Source organism: Alternaria infectoria, assembly GCF_024043175.1.
Source record: "Alternaria infectoria strain BMP 0036 chromosome Unknown scaffold_31, whole genome shotgun sequence".
NCBI lineage: Eukaryota > Fungi > Ascomycota > Dothideomycetes > Pleosporales > Pleosporaceae > Alternaria > Alternaria infectoria.
In genome coordinates this window covers 1,454-24,138 of record NW_026250720.1, presented here as the reverse complement: position 1 = coordinate 24,138, position 22,685 = coordinate 1,454, and the positions used below count along the sequence as shown (strand labels likewise).

Sequence of the window (22,685 nt, the reverse complement as noted above, 5' to 3'; positions counted from 1 at the left end):
GCTGTCACACCCGCATCACATCCCCAACATGGCCGCACGCACTTTGAGGATAGGTAAGACGATCAATTGATTTGCCACGCGCCAATAGCATCAATTGCCATGCGAATCGACTAACACACCCCAGGCCTCATCCCCGGCGACGGCATCGGCCGCGAAGTCATCCCCGCGGGCCGCCGCATCCTCGAAGCGCTGCCCTCGTCCTTTGGCCTAAAATTCTCCTTCTCGCACCACGAAGCCGGCTGGGAAACCTTCCAAAAGACCGGCGCCGCCCTCCCGGACGCCACGGTCGAAGCCCTCAAGTCTGACTGCGATGGCGCCCTCTTCGGAGCCGTCAGCTCGCCCACCGTGCAAACCAAGGGCTACTCGAGCCCCATTGTCGCCCTCCGCAAGAAGATGAAGCTGTACGCCAATGTGCGGCCTGTTAAGAGTGTTAGGGGCGCGGCGAGGGATGTGGATTTGGTGATTGTGAGGGAGAACACCGAGGATCTTTACGTCAAAGAAGAAAAGACGTACACCGCGCCCGACGGCTCCAAAATCGCCGAAGCAATCAAGCGCATTTCCGAAACCGCGTCTTTCAACATCTCCGAAATGGCCGGCGACATCGCCCTCCGCCGCCAACGCGTTCGCGACGCCGGCGCGCAGTCTATTCACTCCTCCCCACTCGTCACCATCACACACAAGAGCAATGTGCTATCGCAAACAGACGGCCTCTTCCGCGAGACCGCTCGCCGCGCGCTGCAAAACAGGAAATACGGCGGCGTAAACATCGAAGAACAAATCGTAGACTCCATGGTCTACAAACTCTTCCGCCAACCCCAAGACTACGACGTCATCGTCGCCCCCAACCTCTACGGTGACATTCTCTCCGACGGCGCCGCAGCCCTAGTCGGCTCCCTCGGTCTCGTTCCCTCCGCCAACGTGGGCAAAGACTTTGTGATTGGTGAGCCGTGCCATGGGTCTGCGCCTGATATCGAGGGCCAGGGTATTGCGAACCCGATTGCGACGATTAGGAGCACGGCACTCATGTTGGAGTTTATTGGTGAGGAGGAGGCGGCGGCGAGGATTTATCAAGCGGTGGATGGGAATTTGGAGGAGGCGAGGTTGTTGAGTCCTGATATGGGGGGGAAGGCGAAGACGGAGGAGATTGTTGAGGATATCTGCAAGCGTTTGTAGATGCACGGTACGAGAGCAAGGGGTTTGAAGTGATATGATGGACGGATATGCTTGGGGTCGGAGTAACGCTGTAGTGCTCTTGGATGAGCCCACAAATCACCAGGGTAGATCCAAAACGCTGCTAAATTGCTCAACTAAAGACTTGTATCATCGCAGTGTAAAATCTTCTACAAAACTTTGGTTGAGATGAATGTACTCGTCCATTTCAGACATGGTGTCGATATCTACCCCAAACATGTAACAATCACCGCTAATGAGAGCCCAACATCCATCTTGATCTGGCCTAAGGAGACATGGTGCGACTGCGCCAGAAAACATGCAAAGCACATCGCCGGGTTTCGTAGCATGGGGTACAATGACGAGGTCATCGTTATCCAGTAGGCCAATCATGCAATGCTGAAGGGCTTTGTAAAGATGTTCAACGTTTTCTTGGAGGCTGATCGGATTGTTCTGGTGGTGAATCAGGAGGAAAGCTGGCATCGGTGAGGGAGGGAGAACTCACAACATTGCCATGACCGCGGTGAAGGTAACAATGAAGCTCGATACCATCTATGAGAGACAGAGCTTTGGTTTCATCAGTCTATAACACAAATTCGGGGGTTCTTGAGAAGTTGATCATCGCTTACCGTCATGAACCCTTTGGCTGAAGAGATGAGTCGTGGTGGCAAATGTGGTCTTGCTTGACTCATCGAGATTTTGCCTGACGTGGTCGAGGGAGTTGTAAAGTCGACGCATTTGAAACTCTGCGTCGTCAATGCTGTCAAACACAAAGTTTTCGCTACACTCCACAATCTGCGCATGTCGATATCCCACAACGTGCAATCTCGGACTAGTTCCAAGCCCGGTACAAGAGTATGAACGCAGAACGCGTTCACGATCGTCTACAGTAGCGGCAATCGACATGTCATAAAAATCCATCGCTTCTTCGGACTCGAACTCAAAAGCTGAACGCTCGAGCGGCAGGTTCTGAGACCAGTCTGGGATCCAACTAGCCATGTTTAAACTATGCGGGTGACGTACAGCAAGAAGCATGCGGAGGCCCACCACAGGTAATAGGAAGCCTGCAATGCGTTTGAAGCAAACTTCCACACTCTGCGCGTAGTCAACAAGATAGTCCATTTCCGATTGGCGAGAACCAAGCAAAGAATTCAGAGCGAAAATCTTGTCTCGAGGATCGGTCGCTACACACTCTCTGCTGTTGTGTAGCCGATTCCATAAAGTGAACTGTAGTGTCGAGTACTCCTGCGCGGCGCGACCAGACTGGATGAACTGCAATGGCAGAGGCCACTTGACACGTGTTACCCTAGTGCTACTATAGCCATAGTACAGCTTCTCTAACTCTTCGAACTCTATAGCCGCAGTGCCATACATCATTGTTACATTGGCCTTCTCGTACACTTCCTGGAGAACCCAAGTTCTTTTGAACCATGGGTCTTCGAATAGAGCTTCCAGCTGTCGCACGCTGCCTCTGTCAGGTGGAGCTTTCAACTCTCTATATTGTTCCTCGGTAAGATCGACTCTTCCCGCTTGTGCGTCAATGAGTTCCCTCGCTCTAGCTAAGCCTGCCAGTAAGAGGCGGCACTCGGGGGGAATATCGCTGAGCATTACCATGACCTCTGACGCGCCACTGTAAATATTCCTCATCACACAGACTTGACGTGCTCGCTCCACGAGGTCCTCTTGATTGATACAGATAGCGTCGATCCACAGTATTCGATCTTCATTCGTTAGCCGTAAGCGCCGGAGAGCACTATGGCAGTTCGCTCCGATAAGCAGTCTCTGCCGGGGCTGGTTGCAGAGTATTTCATGCGTTAGACCGCTGTTTCCCCAGGTGTAGGAAACCGCTTCGTATTTGAGGGAGTCGTCAGAGAGTCGTTCGTGAAGTATCGTGCACGTGAGGGGGTCCAACGCGTTTGGAGTCGGGTGCAGGACAAGGATACGAAAAGAGTCGTAATGTTGCAGCGCTTCGTATCGATAATTGAACACTGCCATGGTCGTTATGTGTAGGCAGAAGCTACCCTAGAAAGGAGCGAAACTGTGCAGCTTGTCAGCGTTTAGGCAGCAGAGGTGCTATGCATGGCCCTTGGCTGCATCTAGCAGGTGGGGTCTATACTGTGGCGCAAGCAACGTTACACAAGTCCGCGCGGAGTTGAAGACGTCTCCCACATCATCCTGCAAACATGGTAGCCTGCGCGGTTCAAGCAGGCACTGGTGTTTCGGTGGAATAATCAAGAAATGCCATACGTAATAGCTGCTTATCTCTTCAGCAAGATCTTAGGTCTCCAACTCCTTCTCGCCAACAGCATTTCGTTGGGCCATTCCGCGCGCATCAACACTATAAGGCGGCTAAGTCACTTCTAAAGCCAGGAGGACTAATATTCACTCCCCTCTCACTGCATCACCTTTAAAATTCACACCCCTCAACAACCTCCCTGCAATCCTTGATAACCTGCTCAACCAAACTACTCTCCACAACACCATCCTGCCAACAAAACCCCACACTCAACCCTCCATCCGCCCCCGTAACAACACTCGTCGTAACCGCCGCACCAAACACAACGGCACTACGACTAAACACCATCCTACCCATACGCCAGTGTGCGGCATCATCGTCGCCACAACGAAGATGGCCCAAATTTGATATCTCGAACGCAGCATCGCGGGTCGTGCCGAGCAGAGACGTGAACACCGCGGCAACGTCCGGGATGAGTTTGAACGGCGCGATGGACGTGTATGGTTCGCCAGTCGGCGAAGAATTGGCGAGATACCTCTTGATCTCTTTCGACGTATATCGCGCAGCTCGCAGACCACTCATCCTGCTTTCTCCATCCTCACCGCCTTCCCCATATTGCTCACGCCTGACCTGCACTTTCATCGCATCGATAAAACTTCCCATCGCCCCATCCGCCTCAGTCGCAGGTAAATCCAGCCACGGCCGTAGATTAATCGGTATGATACCCGTCAGCGCTTCCACGGTGTCTGGCAAAGCAGAAAAAAGAGCGCCAGCTAGTACGGCGGTAAGACCGGATGTAACTGTTACGCCGTTGTCCTTGCATTTCTTTGCGAAGGCTGTGGTGGTTGGCGGTGAGAAGAAGAGTGTTTTGTAGTGCGTCGACAGGGGAGTGTGGATTGTGTTTCCGAACCATTCTTTCGACTCCGAGGCGCTGTCTGCGCGGTGGGAGCGGGGATGGGGGTTGAGAGGAAGGGGGTGTAGGTGCTCTAGGGGGGCGAGAAGATGGATGGCGGGGTCGATGGGTATGTATGTGTTGCTGTGGGTGTCGAGAGAGGGGATGGAGATAGTGTTGTTCAGCCCCTGCAGGAAGGACGTGTGGAAGATTGACCCTGTTGCGCCATCGCCGAGACTATGGTGGAAGATGAACGATGCAGTGAAGCTAAGTTTCGTCCCAGCATCTTGGAGTATGATCAACCGCCAGAAGGGCACATCACCATAATCGGATTTAAACCCGACATTATGCTGCGCCTCAAGAATCTCATCAAGCTCCCGATCTTCCTCCCCTCGCGTAGCACACCCCGTCCGCGTCTTCCACAACACGCACTTTGCAAGATCGATGACCTCCAATCGCGCAAAGTACGCGTCCGGCGTCGCTTCGTTGATGGGAATGGCGGATAGGATAGGATGCTTTCTTATGACATCCGCCAAAGCCGCATACACCACGCTTTGTAGATCAGGTGGTTGGGTAGTATTAGTATTGGATAGGGTGTAGTGGGCGGACATGCCGACATTCTTGAAGAAGCCGAGGGCGTGGGATACTGCGGAGAGCTGTTCGGATTTGCCTATGGGGGCGGTGAGTTAATATAGAGGGTGTAGGCGACGAGTTGGAGTTTGCGTACCTAGTGGTCGTAGCATGGGAAGGCATTGCGGTTTGGGCTTCTGGTCTGGTATGTTGCGCGTCATTTTGCAGATGGTTGCTGTGGTATTGCGAAGGATGAGATGCGTTCGATGAGTAAAGGAACTCACGACAGAGCTTCCAATGCATTGTGGAATGAGGTGATATGTGTCTGATAACCCGGGTGGTATACGCAAGTAGTCTAGGTTGTCGGAACGGATACAACGAATAACGCGGCATAGCCGAGCAATACCAAGCCAACCAGCTGTTGCACTAAGGTCTGTGGATACTTCGAGTCTAGTCTTTTTTGTTCTTGGCTATATGAGCAATTTATTAACAGCCATTCGATCCTTCGGTGGTCACTGTAGCGCTTTGAGGTTGGTGGATGACAATATGTTCGAGGCTAGGCTGGATACGCCACAAGTCCCAAGTCGCTGTTTAACCCAAGAAAGACATTGAGGCATTGGTGAAAAGGCTGACAGCAGACTACGGGTATTTGACAGTGAGCTCGCGAAAGTGATCATGCTATCAAGGACACAGTTTCGAAAGGGGTAGACTTTGCATGTTGGTGGCCACGACGGTGTGCCAGCAATGCTGATCACGATGAATTAGCTGCGAGGCACAAGTAGAGATGCGGGTAGTAGGGAAGGCCAGCTGCCTGGATCGCAAGCAATGAACATGTTAGCGTACGTTCATAACGATATTTCGAACGGACGCAAGAACGAAGAATCTCGACCTGGACACGTACGCAACACCACGGCAAGCATAGCACTTCATGCCGTGCTGCCGTCATCACCCAACGGCAGCATAAGCCTCCTCAGCCAAGCCCTCTTCGCCGCGATCGCAGCCCCCACAACCGACACCTTCGGATTCTCAACAGCATCAAACAAGTGCGTCCCACCGGGCCAGACATGCAGCTCACACGAGGAACCACACCGCCACATATTCATAGCATACATGACTGCAGGATCGCGGAAGACCTCGCATTCAGCCGCATCGATGTAAGTCTGAGGTAATTTGGACAGGTCGGTAGCGCGGGATGGGGCCTGATATGCGGTGACTGTGTTGGTGCCACGCTGACCAGCAAGGGCGTGGTTCCAGGCCGCGCGGTTCGTGGCGCCGTTCCAGGGCACGCCGTACTCGAATTGGTGGTCTGAGACGCTGTCGCAGCGGTCGTCGAGCATGGGCGACAACAGCATTTGCGCTTTGATCGGGACGGCTGGGGTTGCCTTGTCGCGCGCCATGAGACAGGTTGCTGCAGCGAGAGGCGCACCGCCTGAGGACCCACAGATCACGATCGCGGCTGGATCGATGCCTAGGCGCGCGGCGTTGGACGAGAGCCAGACGAGACCGTCATAGCAGTCTTCGGCGCCGCCTGGTGCAGGCGTTTCGGGTGCGAGCCGGTATTCAATCGAGGCGATGACGCATGGGATGTCTTGGACGAGATCGACTAGTTGCGCAACAGCGCTGAAGCGATCGCCTGAGATCATGCCGCCACCGTGTATGTAATACAGGACTGGTAATGCATTGGGCGAGGCCTTCGGGGCGAAGACTGACAAGGCGATGCTGTGGCCGCACGAGCCGGGTACGGCATGGTCCGTATGCGTCAGATGCGGGTTCGCGGCGAGGATTGGTTCGGGACTGCCACCAACATCGAAGCCGCGGAGGAAGGCTACATCCAACTCTTCCGGTAAAAGCGCAGAGTCGATCAAAGGTGCTAGACCAGGATCGATGGACGGTCGCGGGAGGGTGATGCGCGGATCTAGCTGCGCAGCCTGCGAATACGGATATGGGTATGGTGTTGAATCGTGTGTCATGTTGGCCGGTGAGAACGCGATAGCGAGCCGCGACGCATCATGGCCTCGCATGTGTACATGTACTGGACGTTTGCGGCGGGCGTAGAGGCGCCATGCTGACAGTAAGCGGGGATGCAGACACGACCCGCGAACCAGGGTGAGGTTGGTGAAGCCGTCTGCGAGCACGGACCCTGTCCAACGGCCCGCTCCACTGCAAGCGGTCTGAGGGCATATTACCCGCTGCTGTGGGCTTGGTTCCGACGCCGTCATCCCACGCACCAGGCCTTCAACACATGTCGCCCACGAGTGCGCAGCCGAGTCTAGTCCTTGCCATGAGGCACCCTGCCGGATCAGCCACCTAGCTGCACGAGATAAGCGCCTTCTCAAACAAGCGCATACTGCCGTGAGCGCGTTTTCGAATGAGCGAATTTCGCATGAGCACGTTTTGGCTATCAGCTGCTCTTATTAGCAAGTCTAGCGACGCATCTTTTGCCGCTAGAAATGTCATGTAGAAGTCCGACACACGACTGAGCTCCTTCTTAACCTCCTAGGGAGATATACTCCGTAGCCAAGATATGGACCCCGCCCACAGTAATCCGGCTAGCGAAAAGACGATGGAGAAGAGGGTATCAACTTGTATCGGTGGATAACCGGGAGCTTTGCGATGAGCGCGGAGACATGGGCGGCATGTTGGAGGCACGGGTAGGTACGGTCGGAAGACTACGAAGAAGAGAATGCGCTTCTGGCTCAAACTAGAGCCTGGTCTCGCGTCGGGATGATCGTAAGACTGCTGTTGCTGTCAGCTTTGAGACTCCCACAATACGGCGATGCTTACTCGGTTCTCTTAGCCTTCAGATGTAGCTCGTATTGAGCCGTTCTCTTTCCACTTCTCCACCGGGAGGCGGTGGCTGGACAAAGCTATATCGCAACATCGCGTAAGCTAGGGATGGTTGGCGTTGACGCCGCTCTAATCCGCCTGAAGTCAAGGATTTGCGATGGCGATTGTGATGTTTGCAATTGCGTGGAACCTTGCACTAAGATTGGCGGATGAGGAGCATCGTTGAGATGATGTTGAGAGCATTGGTAATGTTGGTGTCAGCGTGTTCCTAGACGGCAACACACGATTGGGCGACATGCTGCTCGTAGCCGGTTAGCATATATCGCATCGTTAGCTGTTAGTTGTGATCAAAGCGTGAGTATAGGCTGTACTGAGCCTGCGTCCGCCTGGTGGCGGCGTGGATGCAGTAGAGGAGATGCTTGGCGATGAAGCGCGACGCGACAGATGAGAGGGTTTCGCGCTCGGACTGCCGCTAGAGAACACGTGACGCTTGGCACCCCTCGTCAAACCTCACCGCGGCAGGCGTCGCCAACATGCCCTCACACACCAACCGACCTGCATCCTCGACCATCACGCGTCCTAGCCCCCATCCGGGTTATCGATCGCCGGATCGGGCTCGTCTTCAGTCAGAATGACTATACTCCAGCGACACAGCTTGGCCGGACCAAACATGCACACTAATCGTAAACCCTCCACCTCCACCTGGTCTCGTGAAGCCCAATTGCATCAATGGCAGGAGCATCTCATAATGCCAGCGCTGAGAATGATCGCCATGACTCGCACGATGCGCTGACTGTATGCTGCCTGGGAACAAGCGACCCGGTGAACGTCCGCTCGCCTCGAACAACCTCATATTACCTCAGCCGCCCCTGCAATGCCGGAGCTCGGACTGTATTTGCGTGCCGTTCCCGACACTACACTGTCATCGTGGCTTCCGTCAGCCTTCGTCTGGCCTGAAGGCTCGTGTGGCAATCCTGCATCTTACCTGCATACACAACACAACTCTGACCATTTCATTCTAGGGTCCTTATATGAGCGACTTCAGAACCTGAGGACAGGCTTTACTCACCTTCACAGACCACAAGTGTTTTGATGTCTCACTGACTATGGTGGACATGACCATACGCCTCAACGGCTTGACTGGCAACAGCCCCAACGGCCTTGGTATCTCGCTTCAAACCACAAACCCGCCAGTTGCTGGATCGTCTTCGGACGTAAGACTTACATCGACCAAGATCCTGGATATCATCTACGAACATGCTCTCAACAAGTTCGACGATTCCAAAGAACGCTTAGCGGCAGGAACGGCGAACTTCCTGGCCGTAATCGACCGATTCGTCCTGGCGGGTGAACGCGTCGAAGCATGTTTGCCGGCCTTTCCCTTCAAGTCGGCCAACAAGGTTTACAAAGTGCTTGGTTCCCTTCCCGACAAGGCTGAAGAGTTAGCGCTTCAACGCCTGAACCACATGTGCGCAAGGATCAAGGATGTCTACAAGCCCGGAGCCAGAGTCACCATCATATCTGATGGCATCACCTACAACGGTATGTGTATGTATGATGGTTACGGATGTTCTCTACTAATGCATAAAACAAGACTTGTTATCGATATCTGACCGTGAGACATGGATCTATGGCGAGGCTCTGCGGCAGATGGCAGTGGAGAAGAAGTTCACCCACGTTGCCTTCTCTCGCTTGAAGGACATACTTGACCTTCCGCTCCCGGACAAGCTGCGAGAGATCACCTACGTCGCCAATTGTACCAACTTCAGACGACTGCTTTTGAACAAGCATGGAAGGCCGGATATCGATATCGACAAAGAGATCAGGGAGAATGCGGATACGAGACTGACTTATCTCGGCTACCGCAAGTTTCTCGAGTCGGATCTGAAGCACATCTTCGCGCTTGGAGAGAACCGCGGCAGCAACCAATACAAGAGGGACGTCAAGTATCTAGCCAAGCAGATGCTTTTCAGAGGATACGTAAGTTTCAAGAACCTTCTCCTTACGTGGCTGAGCTACCGGACACTGACATCAGGTGCAGGCTTATGCGGGAGCAGTCAAAGCAGCCTTCCCAAACCACCTGAGATTGTCGATACACGAATCGATAGGCGACCACAAGATCTCCATAAGTCTTCTCAACACCAAAACGGGCTACACCACACCCTGGCATTGTAGCGTAGCCATGCTAGCCGATGGGGAATGGGTCAGCGCACCCAAGGGCGAGTTCGAGAAGGACCAGCGTCTCGAGCTGATATACGAGGACGGACGGCCAAGCTACTTCAAGGAGAGGAAACTGCTACGAGCCGATATGCCGTGGATCAACGAAGCAAACACCAGCTATCTGCAAGCTCGCAGCCTGTTTAACGGCACGAAGAGCGGATACTCATCCCCAAGTGCGATGTCGATGGCCAGTGGCGCTTCGACACCACCCACCTCATTCGCACAATCACCACCGCGATCCCCACCACGTTCTTCACCGAACATGAAGACCTCGGATTCATCGTATACGGACGCCATTGGAGGAGAGCCTGACTATGGCCACCGTCTCATACCTCAAATCATGGACCAAGTCGCGAGAAATCACCCCAACCGTGTTGTCTTTTCCATCGCAAAGCCTTCTGGTGCAGGTCTAACATACCGAGATATATCAGTGCATACGTTTGCGAAAGCCGTAGACAAGACTGCTTGGTGGCTCCACGCACAGATCGGCGAGTCGACATCTGTGCGACCAGTAGGCTATATCGGGCCACACGACCTCCGGCATGTCCTCCTTACATATGCGTGTGTCAAAGTGGGCTACGCCGCCCTCAACCTTTCGCCCAAGAACAGTGTTGAAGGCGCACTGGCCGTGCTCGAAGCAACCGACTGCGAAATCTGGGCCAAAGCAGGCGAAGTGCCGGCAGTACCTCTGGTAAAGAACTTCCTGGAAAGGCGTTCGATGAAGTTGTTGGAGCTACCACTTTTAGACGAGCTCCTGGATACAGAAGACACCAAGCCGTTTCCATACACCAAAACCTTCCAAAACTCGGCTTCAGATCCCTTCTGCTATCTTCACACATCGGGCTCGACAGGTGTGCCAAAACCTATTCCATGGTCTCACAGCTTGGTCGGAACGATGGATGCGATTCGCCTACTTCCACCTGTCGACGGCGATGAGGGGTTGGTACCATGGACTTCGGACTGGAAGGAAGGAGACCGGATCTACTCTTCCTTTCCTATGTGTCACGGCGCTGGCATCATCATGAACATCCTGATGCCAATATTCTTCGGTCTACAGGTTGTCATGGGGCCAACAAACGTTATACCCAACATGTCGCTGGTCGAGAACCTTGCCGATAGTGCGAAGATCGACATTTGGAGTATGGTACCATCACTTGTCGATGAGCTTGGAGACACACCTGATGTGTTGGCCAAGCTCCAGCGATCTAAATTCATCTGCGCATCGGGTGGCCCGGTCAGCCCGATTAGTGCCGGCAAAGTCAACGACGTCATCAGAGTGCTCAATTTGACGGGCACGACGGAGGGTCTCTTCATCGGCAACCTCTTTGTTGACAGGGAGGATTGGTTCTGGTTCGCCTTCCATCCCTACTCCGGATTCGAGTTCAAGGAAGTGGAGCCGGGTGTCTATGAGCATTGGGTTCACCGCAACGAACATTCATCCTTGTTCCAAGGCATCTTCCACACATTCCCGGAGAAGACCTCAATCAACTTCAAAGATCTCTACAAGCAACACCCCACCAAACCCAATCTTTGGGCATTCACAGGGCGCAACGATGATCTTATCGTTCTATCCAACGGATACAAGATCCTGCCTTTGGAGTTCGAAGCACTAGTTGGCACTCACTCTGCGATCGATGGTAGCCTTGTTGTTGGCAGCCACAAGCGTCAGGCAGGCCTTCTCATTGAACTGAAGGATGCTTTGACCAAGAGTGACGAACTCATGGACAGCATATGGGCCAAGATCGAGACAAGCATGTCCTCAGCCCGACACACAGTCAACTTGACACGCGACCACGTCATCTTCGCGCAACCAGACAAACCCTTCGTTCGGACAGATAAAGGGACTGTCAAGAGGAAAGCAACAATGGCGCTTTATGACGACTACATCGAGCGGTTCTACAGTTTCCAGAGTGAAGAGAGGTCTTTCATCGTTGACAGTACCTCCACATCAACGTTGCAGCAGTCAGTCCGAGAGATACTCGCATCCTCTCTTCCAGCCACCTCCAATGCCACTCCAGACGATGACCTGTTCGCCCTCGGTCTAGATTCTTTGGGAGTGTCTGCAGCCGTTAGTGCCATCCGAACAGCTATCATAGGCCTGGACAAACTTGCACCCCGTCATCTCTACGCCAATCCAACCCTAGCCAAGTTCACCGCCGCTCTCGAACCATTGATCGCTGGAGCAAAGAATGGTGCCAGATCAGGTGACGATCAAGAATCGAAACTGCAGCGCATGATCGCTCAGCGAAGAGCGTGGCAGTCCTTCCGGCTGAATCCCTTCGACTACGTCAATCCGAATCACTACATGGGCCTGGTGTTTTACTTTCCGCTACAGGCAGACGCGTCGTTCGAAGAGACGTTTGCAAACATGCAAGCCGGACTCAATCGGACTTTTGAACTCATACCAGCCCTTGGTGGAAAGATGATTCGCTCTTCCAAAGACGAGATTGCACATGCAAACGGCGATCTCACCGTTGCCGTGCCACCCTTTGGGCAACCCACTCGCGACCGGTTAGTGTACAAGGACCTATCAAATGTGCTGCCGACTTTCGAGACCCTACGAGAAGGCGGTTTCGTCCCATCAGCCTTCAAGGACGAGTTGGTACTGCGACAAGATACCTTCCCACAACTACCCGCCGATATCCTTGTTGCGCAAGCCAACTTCATCAAAGGCGGTTGCATCCTCGCCATTGACCTCAACCACTGCTGCCTGGATGGTGTAGGTGCTATCATTGCTATCAAAGCGTGGGCCGAGAATTGCAGGTACCTGCAAGGGGACTCATCAGCAACATGTGCGTGGTATGATGCGGAGAGCTTCAACCACAGCCTTCCCGAAGTACTGCATGAGTTGGAAGGACATGCGCGCTCGGTAGATGAGATCGACCCTGATGTCTGGGGCTTACTTCCATTTGTTCCCACGGACGACGTCCTTGCGAAACATGCTGCCAGGCCAGCGGGACCTCTTGGCCGACCGCCACGCTACCCGCTGCACTCGATATGGCCTTTGCCGGCTGCAGAGAGAAAAATGGACACTACTCTCTTCTTGATCCCACCCGAGAAGGTCGAGTTACTCAAAGCGGACGTCACAAGCGATCCGGCTGCGAACGGTGTCAGTACGTCTATCAGCGATATGGTACAAGCCTTCTTCTGGCGCTCGGCATTGCGGGCTCGCTACGCTGTAGCCAAGGCCAATGGCCAACAGTTCAGCCCTGACGACTGCTCCATTCTCGAGTTGCCAACGGACGGACGACCTTACTTCTCCTCCCTCTTACCAGACTCATACATGGGCAGTCTACTCACGCTCAACCGGACAAGCATGCCAGTAGAAGAACTCTGCGCCTCCACAACGAGCATTGCAAGTATCGCGCAGATGCTGCGTGCTTCTGCAGCGCGCATGACGCCAGCACTGATCCACGATGCTTTTACCCTCCTGCAGTCACTGCCAGATCACAGCAGGTTCTCCACAGCCAACATGGGTCTTGACCACATGCATGCCATGATCTCCAACATGATACTTTTCCAGATGAACGAGATCAGCTTCGGTGATGTCTACTTCGCCAACCGAGGTTCGCCAGAGACGATGAGACCCCAGCTAGAGCGTGGAAGCGGGCGATTCAGGTTCTTAGTAGTGTTCCCACTGAAGGCAGATGGTGGCGTGGAGTTGGTCTTGGGTACATTCCCCGAAGAGCGGGATATGCTTGCACGTGATGAGGAGTTCACTAGATATGCGCAATTGGTTGATGTCGCTGCTTGCTGAGCTAGCCAAGACTAGGCGCTTTGGCATGATTGTGGGGGAGTATGATAGCTATTGCGCGTATAATTTGACTCTTGACCCTATGCGAGCGCGCGTAGTGTTACCTTAGAATGCAGCGTCAACGCTTGAAAGATGCAGCCGCGCTCACCGACCAGCACGATGACAGGTATGGGCAGGCTCGTGCGACAAGTCTCCGCGGGCATGATATAGCCCCCAGACGCATGTCAGCCGTGCATCTTGAGCCCCCACGCTTGCGCATCAGCAAGGTTCAGGGTTTCGGCCGATAACGATCGCAAACATGCTCTTTGCCCAGCCGCTTGTACCACATGCATGTCGTGCCCGTGTTGTGCCGTCGACTCGGTGAAGGCGTCAAGTCAGCTTAGCTCAACATATCGTAGCTTTCTGACCTGCATGGTTGCTACGACTATCGGCGGCTGAGCTTCTAGTGTAGTTAGCTCCAAAGTCGTGTCCGCACAGTAGCCTTCAGTCCCGTCGATACAACCACCCGACTCTCCCAAGACCGCAACTCTGCGACATGCATTCCCCCCGCGCGTCGATCGAAGAGCCTCTCCTCTCCCCATCCTCTTCGACAACCACATTTGCCGAGCCTACAAAATCCAGCATCGACGACACCCACCACACCCACCTCGAAGACCCACCAGCCAATCATGACCCCTCTTCCACCACAGCCCACCCAGGCGTCCTCGCCATCGAAGCCACAACACGCGCCTGGACAAAGCACTCCCTCACAACAGCCTACACAATGATCTACCTCATCTACTTCGTCGAAACGCTGCTCGCCGGTACAACAGCAGCGCTCATACCATACGTCACATCCGCCTTCTCCATGCACTCGCTCACGCCCACCGTGAGCATACTGAGCAATGTAGTCGGCGGAGTCACCAACCTGACGATCGCGAAGATCATCGATGTTTTCGGGCGACCGCATGGTTTCATCCTCTGCGTGATCCTCGGCACGATGGGCTTGCTTTTGATGACGGTATGCGAGGGCGTGGGAACGTATGCTGCGGCTATGATATTTCATATTGTGGGGAATAACGGGGTGCAGTATATCTTGTCGGTGTTCATCGCTGATACGACGAAGTTGGAGAATAGGGCGCTGATGCAGGCGCTCATGAACTCGACTGGCCTCATCACAGGATGGGTTGCTGGGCCCTTGGCGCAAGCGTATCTGAACGGCATGGGATGGCGGTGGGCGTTTGCCATGTTCGGTGCACTTGTTCCGCTTGTTACGCTGCCGCTGTTTGGACTGTTGGTGTGGAATTACAAGAAGGCGAAACGTATGGGACTTGTGCGCGAGCGCATGAGCGGTCGTAATGTCGCGCAGTCGGTGGTGTACTACAGCCGGGAGTTTGATGCGATCGGCTTGTGCTTGGTCTCGATGGGCGTTACCCTGTTTCTGTTGCCGTTCAACCTTCACACATTGGCGGGCAACGGTTGGGCATCGCCAATGGTGGTCGGCATGTTCGTAGTCGGCATTGGTCTTCTCATCGCATTCGCATTCTGGGAGAGAACTCGTGCGACAATTCCTCTCCTTCCATACAACTTGCTCCTGGACCGAACCGTCTTTGGCGCGTGCCTCCTATGCACATGTCTCTTCGGCAGCTATGCCGTTTGGAACAGCTACTTCGGCTCATACCTGCAAGTCGTGCAAGGTCTCAGCGTAGAGGAAGCGAGCTACGTCGCACAAGCCTATACCGTGGTCAGCGTGGTATTCGCGGTCCTGGCCGGCTACATCATTCATCGCACTGGCCGCTTCAAGACCGTATCGCTTGTCATTGGTATCCCGCTCAGCATGCTGGGTCAGGGTCTCATGGTCCTTTTCCTCGCTCCGGGGAACACCGGGTATATCATCGTGTGCTTCCTCTTCATCTCCATTTCACAAGGCGTCCTCGTCGTTACGGATGAGATCGCTATCCTAGCCGCAGGGTCACACGAACATGTTGCGGCGATGCTCGCTCTCGTTAGCATCTTCGGGAACATAGGCGGGGCTATCGGTTTGACCATCGCCGCCTCGATCTGGTCGGACGTGCTTCCAAGTCGACTTCGGCAATATCTACCTACGGAGGAGGTGCCAGATCTCCACAAGATCTTTGGGGATCTGGCGAAGCAGCTGTCTTATCCGATCGGCTCGCCCACGCGCATTGCTATCCAAGATGCCTACGAAGACGCGATGTCTCGGCTTCTGCTCGTGAGTACGGGTATCTGGGTCTTCGGTGCTGTTGGAGTGTTGATGTGGCGGAACATCAATGTGAAGCAGGTTCAACAGAACAAGGGCCATGTTTGGTAATGCGGACGGTTGGCGGAGTTATGAAGACGGCAATACAATGGTAGTAAGATATAAATGAAGCCGGACGTCGAGTTCATGTTGCGTGGTTTTAGAAACTGACAGCGTGTGCGCGTGAAGACCGGAGCAACAGGGACCGTTCATCTGACATTCGGGAATAGATACACCGTGGTAGGGCGTTTCGGGGCGTAGAACCGCCACGCGGAGCTTTGAGCACCTGCATCGCAGCCGTCCGCAACACAACGCTTCACGAAGGTTTGCGGCTGTTGAATGAAATCGCGCTTCACCCGAAGGCGACATATACCTCTCTCCGACTTCCGAAGTAGGCCGCGCCTGAGATCCAGAAGCGAGAAGCCATGCAACACGCCCGACAGCCCCCGCAGCCAGCGCCGGACGCACAAAACTTCCAGACGCTCTATTGCACCGAAATTCAATCCTCGTCACTACGAAGCGAAGACCGTACTTGCTCGCTTTGCGTCACGCGATATGGCGACCCTAGTCCTGACGAGCAAGGAACACCTGAACGTCCTGTTCAAATCCATTTCGGCGACTGTCACCACATCTTCGGCCATCGTTGCTTGCGCACATTGTTCGAAGGTCGCAATGCGTGGAGCAACAAATGCCCACTCTGCCGCACCCATTGGTTCAACACCATCCGAGATATCCCAGCGAGTGTTCTTCTGGAGATCATACTTGCAATGCAGGAGCCAACTAGGGACAATGCCGAGGCAGCTTGGCCCACAAGACCATTTGAAGATCCATATAGCTTTGTCGAAGATACCCTTTCCGCAGAGATACCTGAGATTAGCCGTATCGCAGCTTCCGGCACTGTTCGTACGGATCGCGTACATTTCACGTATCATCCAAGGGAACCAGTACCATCTCCATGGCCGGAGCGTCGGCGAAGGTTGGGTACGGCGGTGAGAGACACGATTGCGCGACTGCGCGGCAGAAGAGATGGAGATGGGCGTAGCAACCGAGCGGATACACCGCAAGCTGCAAGATCCGAAGGCGTTGAAGGACATGCAAGGCTTGCAGGGTCCTTAAGACCGGTAAGGGTCGAAAGAGCAGGAAGACTCGTAAGGATGCTGGGATCCCCACGACAGACAATAACGATTAGACCTGGCAGCCTTGCGGTGGAGGCTAACAACACGCATGTTGCGGCGGCGAGTGCTCGGTCTGACAGCTTCAGCAGCTCGAGTAGCTGTAGTTCCTCTACTACATCTCGCAGCGAGGAGCATGTATTTTTGGGTGGTTTGCGGCGGAGTAGACGACGTATTGGAACCCGGGGGACTGTTAGAGACTTGTGGACGGTCGTCCAATTGCTCGAGCAGGCCGATCGCATGGGCGTCACTACTTGTGAGCGTTGCGGACGGGCTAGATCCCATAATGTGAGACGGGGCTGTTGCCGGCGGTAAAGTCGTGTAGTCATACTGAATGGAGTCAATTGAAGCACGCATTTCTGAATGTCTCGCGATGAACATGTGGAATGTGTGATGCGAGTCCGATAGCTTCAAGCACAGCAGCGACTTCAGAGGCGCGACGTGAAGCCCAGAACGACGTATAAATTCTCTTCGCATGGATATCGTTTCGCACATCCTTACCATTACTCACCAGCGTGCGCACTTGTAGAAACGCTTGTCAAACCCAACATGCCCAGTCAACGAGCTGAACGACGCATTCGCGAGTACCTATCGCATCTAATACCTGTGCCATTACTCGATGTACCGGAAAGCGATCGGATATGTCCGTTGTGCTACGAGGCCTTTCCCCCGCTGGAGGAAGGCGGCGACTACCCAGTCCGTGTACGCTCCACCCACGCCAACTCGACTTGTCGGCATGTGTTCGGAAGGACGTGCATCGAAGCGCACCTGAGCAGTCCTAGAGGATATAGCATGTGGTGCCCATTATGTCGCGAGAGCTGGTTTGACGACGCTGGGGCCGGGGCACTCGGAGGCGTCGACGAAGAGCCAGACCCGACATCACTTCTGGAGAGGAGTCTCTTTCGTGTACCTGCGGTCGGACTGAGAGGTCGGCGAATTGAGCTTATCTTCGGGTTGGAGAATACGAACGAGCAGGATGTTCGGCGATTCTTCCAACACATAGGTGAAGCTCTACGTGCTATACCTTCCGCAGAACTCAATGCTCAAGCAGCTATCGACCAGACCATTCAGGCGATTGCTGACGCCGAAGAAAGGTTGCGCGTGATTCGCGGCGTCGAAGCCGATCTCGCAGCGCCCCCAGCTGTGGACATGTCGCAAGGCATGCGTCGTGGCAGCGCAGAAGAGGAAGACGAGGAGATGGCACGACGAATTATGCAGGCGGGGCTTCAACAGGCCAGGCCGGCGGTTGAGGATGCGGCCCTACAACCTGCTGCGGCGACTGCGGCGGCCCCGGTCGCATTATCACGTGAGGAAATCGAGCGGCGATTGTCAGATCGAGAGTCTCAGCGGGGACATACACCGCCAGCGTTGCGACGCCGCGATAGATTGTCTGAGCGACAACACGACGCGATCCTTTCGAGCGCAGGCCGCATTACAAGAGCGATTGGCTTCCTGGAGCAGCTTCGCCGGATGGAAGAGGTGACGATTGATAGTTCTGACATAGTTGAGAGAGTGCAAGAAGTCGAAGATGCCGTAAACGCTCTATGGCGGGGTGTTGAGGGCGATAGGCGGCGGCGGGAAAACATCCGATTCGTGCGTCGCGACTCCTAAGCAATAAGTGAGCAATGCGATTAGCTTTTGTAAATGCAAGTGTTCCTGTGTTTGGTTGTCATGATGTGAAGATGGAGTGGGTGTGCTTGGGCGGCGATGCGTTCGGGATCCGCTCGGATATTGCGATTATCTCCGACGTTGCGCTAGTCGCGTCTGATTCTGCACCCACCAATTGCGCCAACGCGACTTCAATCAACGCGTACGCAAGCGCGCGAGCTCTACAACATCGCCCATACCAGCATATATTGATACTACAATTGATATCCCGGGTCGATATGTCAGACCAACAAGTTGACCAAGATTTCAAAGGCGCCACAGATCGCTTCCTGGCGTGGTTCAAGGCTGGTGGTGGTGTCTTCCGCGACGACCTGCTCGAAATCCAAGACCTGAGAGACAAAGACGCCGGCCGAGGAATCAGTACGCCTTACGGACAGACAAAGCATTGCATGAACTTGTGGGTACTAATACTTTACAGCCGCGAAGCAAGATATACCACAGGATACGACGCTCTTTACCATTCCCAGAGACCTGATCATTGGCGTAGAGACTTCCGAACTTCCCAGTAAACTGCCAGAAGTTTTCGACGCGTTTGTCGGTGGTGAAGGCGACGATGAGAAGGAACCACTTGACTCATGGATGTCCCTCATACTGGTCATGATGTACGAGCATCTACACGGCGATGCATCACGCTGGAAGCCATATCTGGACGTACTACCACGGAAGTTCGATACACCCATCTTCTGGTCCGAAGCAGAACTGAAGGAGCTTGAGGGCACTTGCCTTTCGGTCGATAAGATTGGAAAGCAGCAGAGTGATGACATGTTGAGATCGCGTGTGGTTCCTGTCATCGAGCAAAACCCGAAGGTCTTCTATCCGGAAGGCGCGGCAGAGCTGACAAGCCAAGACCTTCTTGATCTTGCGCATCGTATGGGTAGCACGATCATGTCTTACGCTTTCGACCTGGATAACAAAGACGAAGAGTCCGACAACGAAGAAGACGGATGGGTTGAAGATCGTGACGGCACCACTCCCCTTGGAATGGTACCCATGGCAGACATACTGAATGCGAATGCCGATTTCAACGTGAGCCGCATGCCAGCACAGACGCACACTTCAGTGAGCTAACAGACCCCGACAGGCACATGTCAATCATGGCGACAGTCTCGAAGTTACGTCGCTTCGATCAACTCTGCCAGCTGGGTCGGAGGTCCTCAACTACTACGGTCCCTTACCAACGTCTGAGCTACTACGACGCTATGGCTACGTAACACCTGAACATGCTCGTTACGATGTAGCGGAGCTACCTTGGAGCCTCGTCCGCACAGCGCTCATAAAACAGCTCACAGTGTCGGAAGAGGTCGTTAGCAAGGTCGAGGTACGACTATGACTGTAAAACTCCCAACAGACGCATGGGCTGACAGTGACCCAGGCCAAGCTTGAAGAGAACGAAGAGTTCGAAGAGTACTTCATCATCGAGCGCGACTCCGGCGACCCAGATTCAGAAGGCCAACTCACGTATTCGGCTCAGCTGCGCGAAGTCTCTCCTGAGCTTGAAGAGCAAGTTAAGGCCGTGTTCAAGGGCATCAAGAAGCAAGAGCCAGAGCTATTTTCGGAGAAGCGGAAGCGCGTTGACGACTACCAAGCGATCGTATCGAAGGCTCTGACTGCAAAGCTTGGGACGTATCCGACGACCATGGACGAAGACGAAATGCTTCTCAAAGGTGACGACCTGGCTAAGCGTCATCGCATGGCTATCGCGGTCAGGCTCGGTGAGAAGAAGCTGCTTCATGAAGCTCTGGCACTTCTGCAGCGGGACGACGCGGATAACGTCGCAACCCAGATCGGGAAGAAGACCAAGCAGAAGGCATAATGTACACATCAAATCGGGAGAAGGCGGTACACATGTCGCATTCGCGCCATCTACAGATACACGAATCGAACTCCTCATACTTCATCGCATCCCGATCCATCTCGCGCTAAAGATCCTGTTGTCGCCTGTGATTGCCTCACAGAACCGACATCCATTCAGAGCGTCGCATGCCATGCAACGCGGTTATCACTGAACTTTGGCTCCCGAAGACACTCGCCACGCGCGTATGCTGCGACCGCGACATCACACCGAAAGCTCTCACTCGCAATACGCAAGTTTTAATGGCAACTATTGTCACAACAGTAGACTGCCGCCACGTCGGAATGTTCACAATGCCAGTGCTTTGGTTCACCGTCGGAAGGCTCAGTTGTTGTTGCGCATTACACGCAAGCAGCTTTGGGGTCCTGGACTTCACCCGATACCATCACTCCAGCCCGCTATGAATGTCTGTCACAGCCACGAAAGGCTCGCATCATTCACTCACTCGGGCCACGTCTCATTGCGTCGGTGTTGATCATATCAAGCGTCACATCGCCAGCACATGTGCGTTGCTCACTCTCTGGAACAACGTGTCAAAACGCTCGCTACCCACGAGGAACCAAGAGACGCGGAAGAGTGCGGCATATCACAAGCTGAATACCCTGAGATAGACCCAGCGGAGAGGCAAGAGGAAGAACATTTGTATTGCTATTATCTTTGGACCCAAATGATGCACATCCATGCACGATCCGGTAAGTTCCTATAGCCATCGATGCGTGTGCAGTATCTCGCGCATCCTGATCAACGCCACGTCGACGGCTTCCAGCTCGCGCCTCACACCTTCGTCATTCGCATCAAGTCGCGCCAGTCTCGCGAGAGCGCCATTCAACACCGCAACCATCTCCGTCCGCCCACCGTGCGGCGCGGGAAACCACTCGACTCTACATAACGGACAGGTATGGCTCCACGGGTGGCCGCCGCGAATGTGTGTTTCGATACATCCCCGCCCGAAGATGTGCGCGCATGCGCCGCGGTTCTGCACCTGCACGGCGTACTCGCGCTCGTCCTCGTCCTCACGCGATACGGGTCGCGCGCAATCTGTGGGAGGCTCAGCGAAGGCTCGGTGGCATATGCAGCACTCGCGGTCACTTGGAGCGTCGCTCGGAAGCGATGCGAGCGCGATGGGCACAGTGTTGGAGGTAAGGAAATGAGCGATCTGGTAGTCTTGGATATGTTGTGGCATCGTTCGTAGGGCTAGGAATAGTGCTATCGCGAGGCGATCGCCGGAGAACAGTGTTGGTAAAGAGCTTTCGTTCGCGCTTCACGTTTCTCTTGCCGTAAGCTTGAATAGGAGGGTTTATCGTCGTGAAGACATGTATTTAAACCGCGTCGCTTCACACGACAACATTTTCGCAACGCACTCTCTTTAACGTGTTACTACGCGACCTGCGTGTACGCAACGTGTGCCTTGGTAACACATACTCTTGCGACATAGACTTCGCGACGCAGACTTCGCGACGCAGACTTCTCGACATAGACTTCGCGGCGTAGAGCTTCGCGATGTAAGGCTTTGCGATAAGAGCTCGTAACAAGAGCTCGCGATATAAGTCTCTAACTCTATTACACAAAGAATTAGAGTTAGATTCTTTACTTTTGCTAATAAATCGCTAACGCCTATATTAGCTACTTACTATATTTCTTTATTACTTATAGCTATAATTATTTTTACTTAATTATAAGAATATATTTTATACTTTTATTAGTAGTAGTATTTATATATATACTCTCTTTTTTAATACTTTCTATACTTTATATACTTTATATACTTTTAATACTTTCTATACTTTTATATATAGTTATTTAAGCTAAAGTTATAATAGAAATTAAAGATTATATATAACTCTAAGTAGATACTATAAATATCTTTATAATAAACTATATTATAGTAGAGTAGATTATACTTATTATAGATTATATAGAGCTAGTACTTAATAGCTTATTAAAGCTATATAGTTTATAAAGAATAAAAATATAAAATCTAACTATAATATATTAAGTATAATCTTCTTTTATAAATAGTAACTAATATATAACTTAAAAGTTTATAAGCTTATATCTTAGAAAGGTTAAGAAAGATATCTAGTATACTAATTTAGTAGTAATATATATACTTAGTCTAATAGCT

General features: G+C 53.3%; 5 protein-coding genes across 5 annotated transcripts; 4 read left to right on the top strand and 1 right to left on the bottom strand.

Annotated features, from left to right (window-relative positions):
- Positions 1 to 28: 28 nt before the first annotated feature.
- On the top strand, positions 29 to 1,173 carry LYS12 (homoisocitrate dehydrogenase; the record flags this gene model as incomplete). Its single annotated transcript, XM_051501396.1, has 2 exons — positions 29 to 53; positions 125 to 1,173. The coding sequence occupies 2 exons, from the start codon at positions 29 to 31 to the stop codon at positions 1,171 to 1,173; spliced, it is 1,074 nt and encodes a 357-aa protein (XP_051348325.1).
- Positions 1,174 to 5,794: 4,621 nt separating this feature from the next.
- On the bottom strand, positions 5,795 to 6,838 carry J4E92_010054 (uncharacterized protein; the record flags this gene model as incomplete). The annotated part of the gene is made up of 1 exon (XM_051501395.1): positions 5,795 to 6,838. One exon carries the CDS (start codon positions 6,836 to 6,838, stop codon positions 5,795 to 5,797), a length of 1,044 nt encoding a protein of 347 aa, XP_051348324.1.
- A 1,932-nt stretch (positions 6,839 to 8,770) lies between these two features.
- J4E92_010053 (putative NRPS-like protein biosynthetic cluster) lies at positions 8,771 to 13,632 on the top strand (the record flags this gene model as incomplete). The annotated part of the gene is made up of 3 exons (XM_051501394.1): positions 8,771 to 9,197; positions 9,250 to 9,635; positions 9,691 to 13,632. The coding sequence occupies 3 exons, from the start codon at positions 8,771 to 8,773 to the stop codon at positions 13,630 to 13,632; spliced, it is 4,755 nt and encodes a 1,584-aa protein (XP_051348323.1).
- A 532-nt stretch (positions 13,633 to 14,164) lies between these two features.
- On the top strand, positions 14,165 to 15,940 carry J4E92_010052 (uncharacterized protein; the record flags this gene model as incomplete). Its single annotated transcript, XM_051501393.1, has 1 exon — positions 14,165 to 15,940. One exon carries the CDS (start codon positions 14,165 to 14,167, stop codon positions 15,938 to 15,940), a length of 1,776 nt encoding a protein of 591 aa, XP_051348322.1.
- A 2,986-nt stretch (positions 15,941 to 18,926) lies between these two features.
- Positions 18,927 to 20,521, top strand: J4E92_010051 (uncharacterized protein; the record flags this gene model as incomplete). Its single annotated transcript, XM_051501392.1, has 4 exons — positions 18,927 to 19,068; positions 19,127 to 19,734; positions 19,790 to 20,026; positions 20,081 to 20,521. 4 exons carry the CDS (start codon positions 18,927 to 18,929, stop codon positions 20,519 to 20,521), a joined length of 1,428 nt encoding a protein of 475 aa, XP_051348321.1.
- Between the last annotated feature and the right edge of the window lie 2,164 nt (positions 20,522 to 22,685).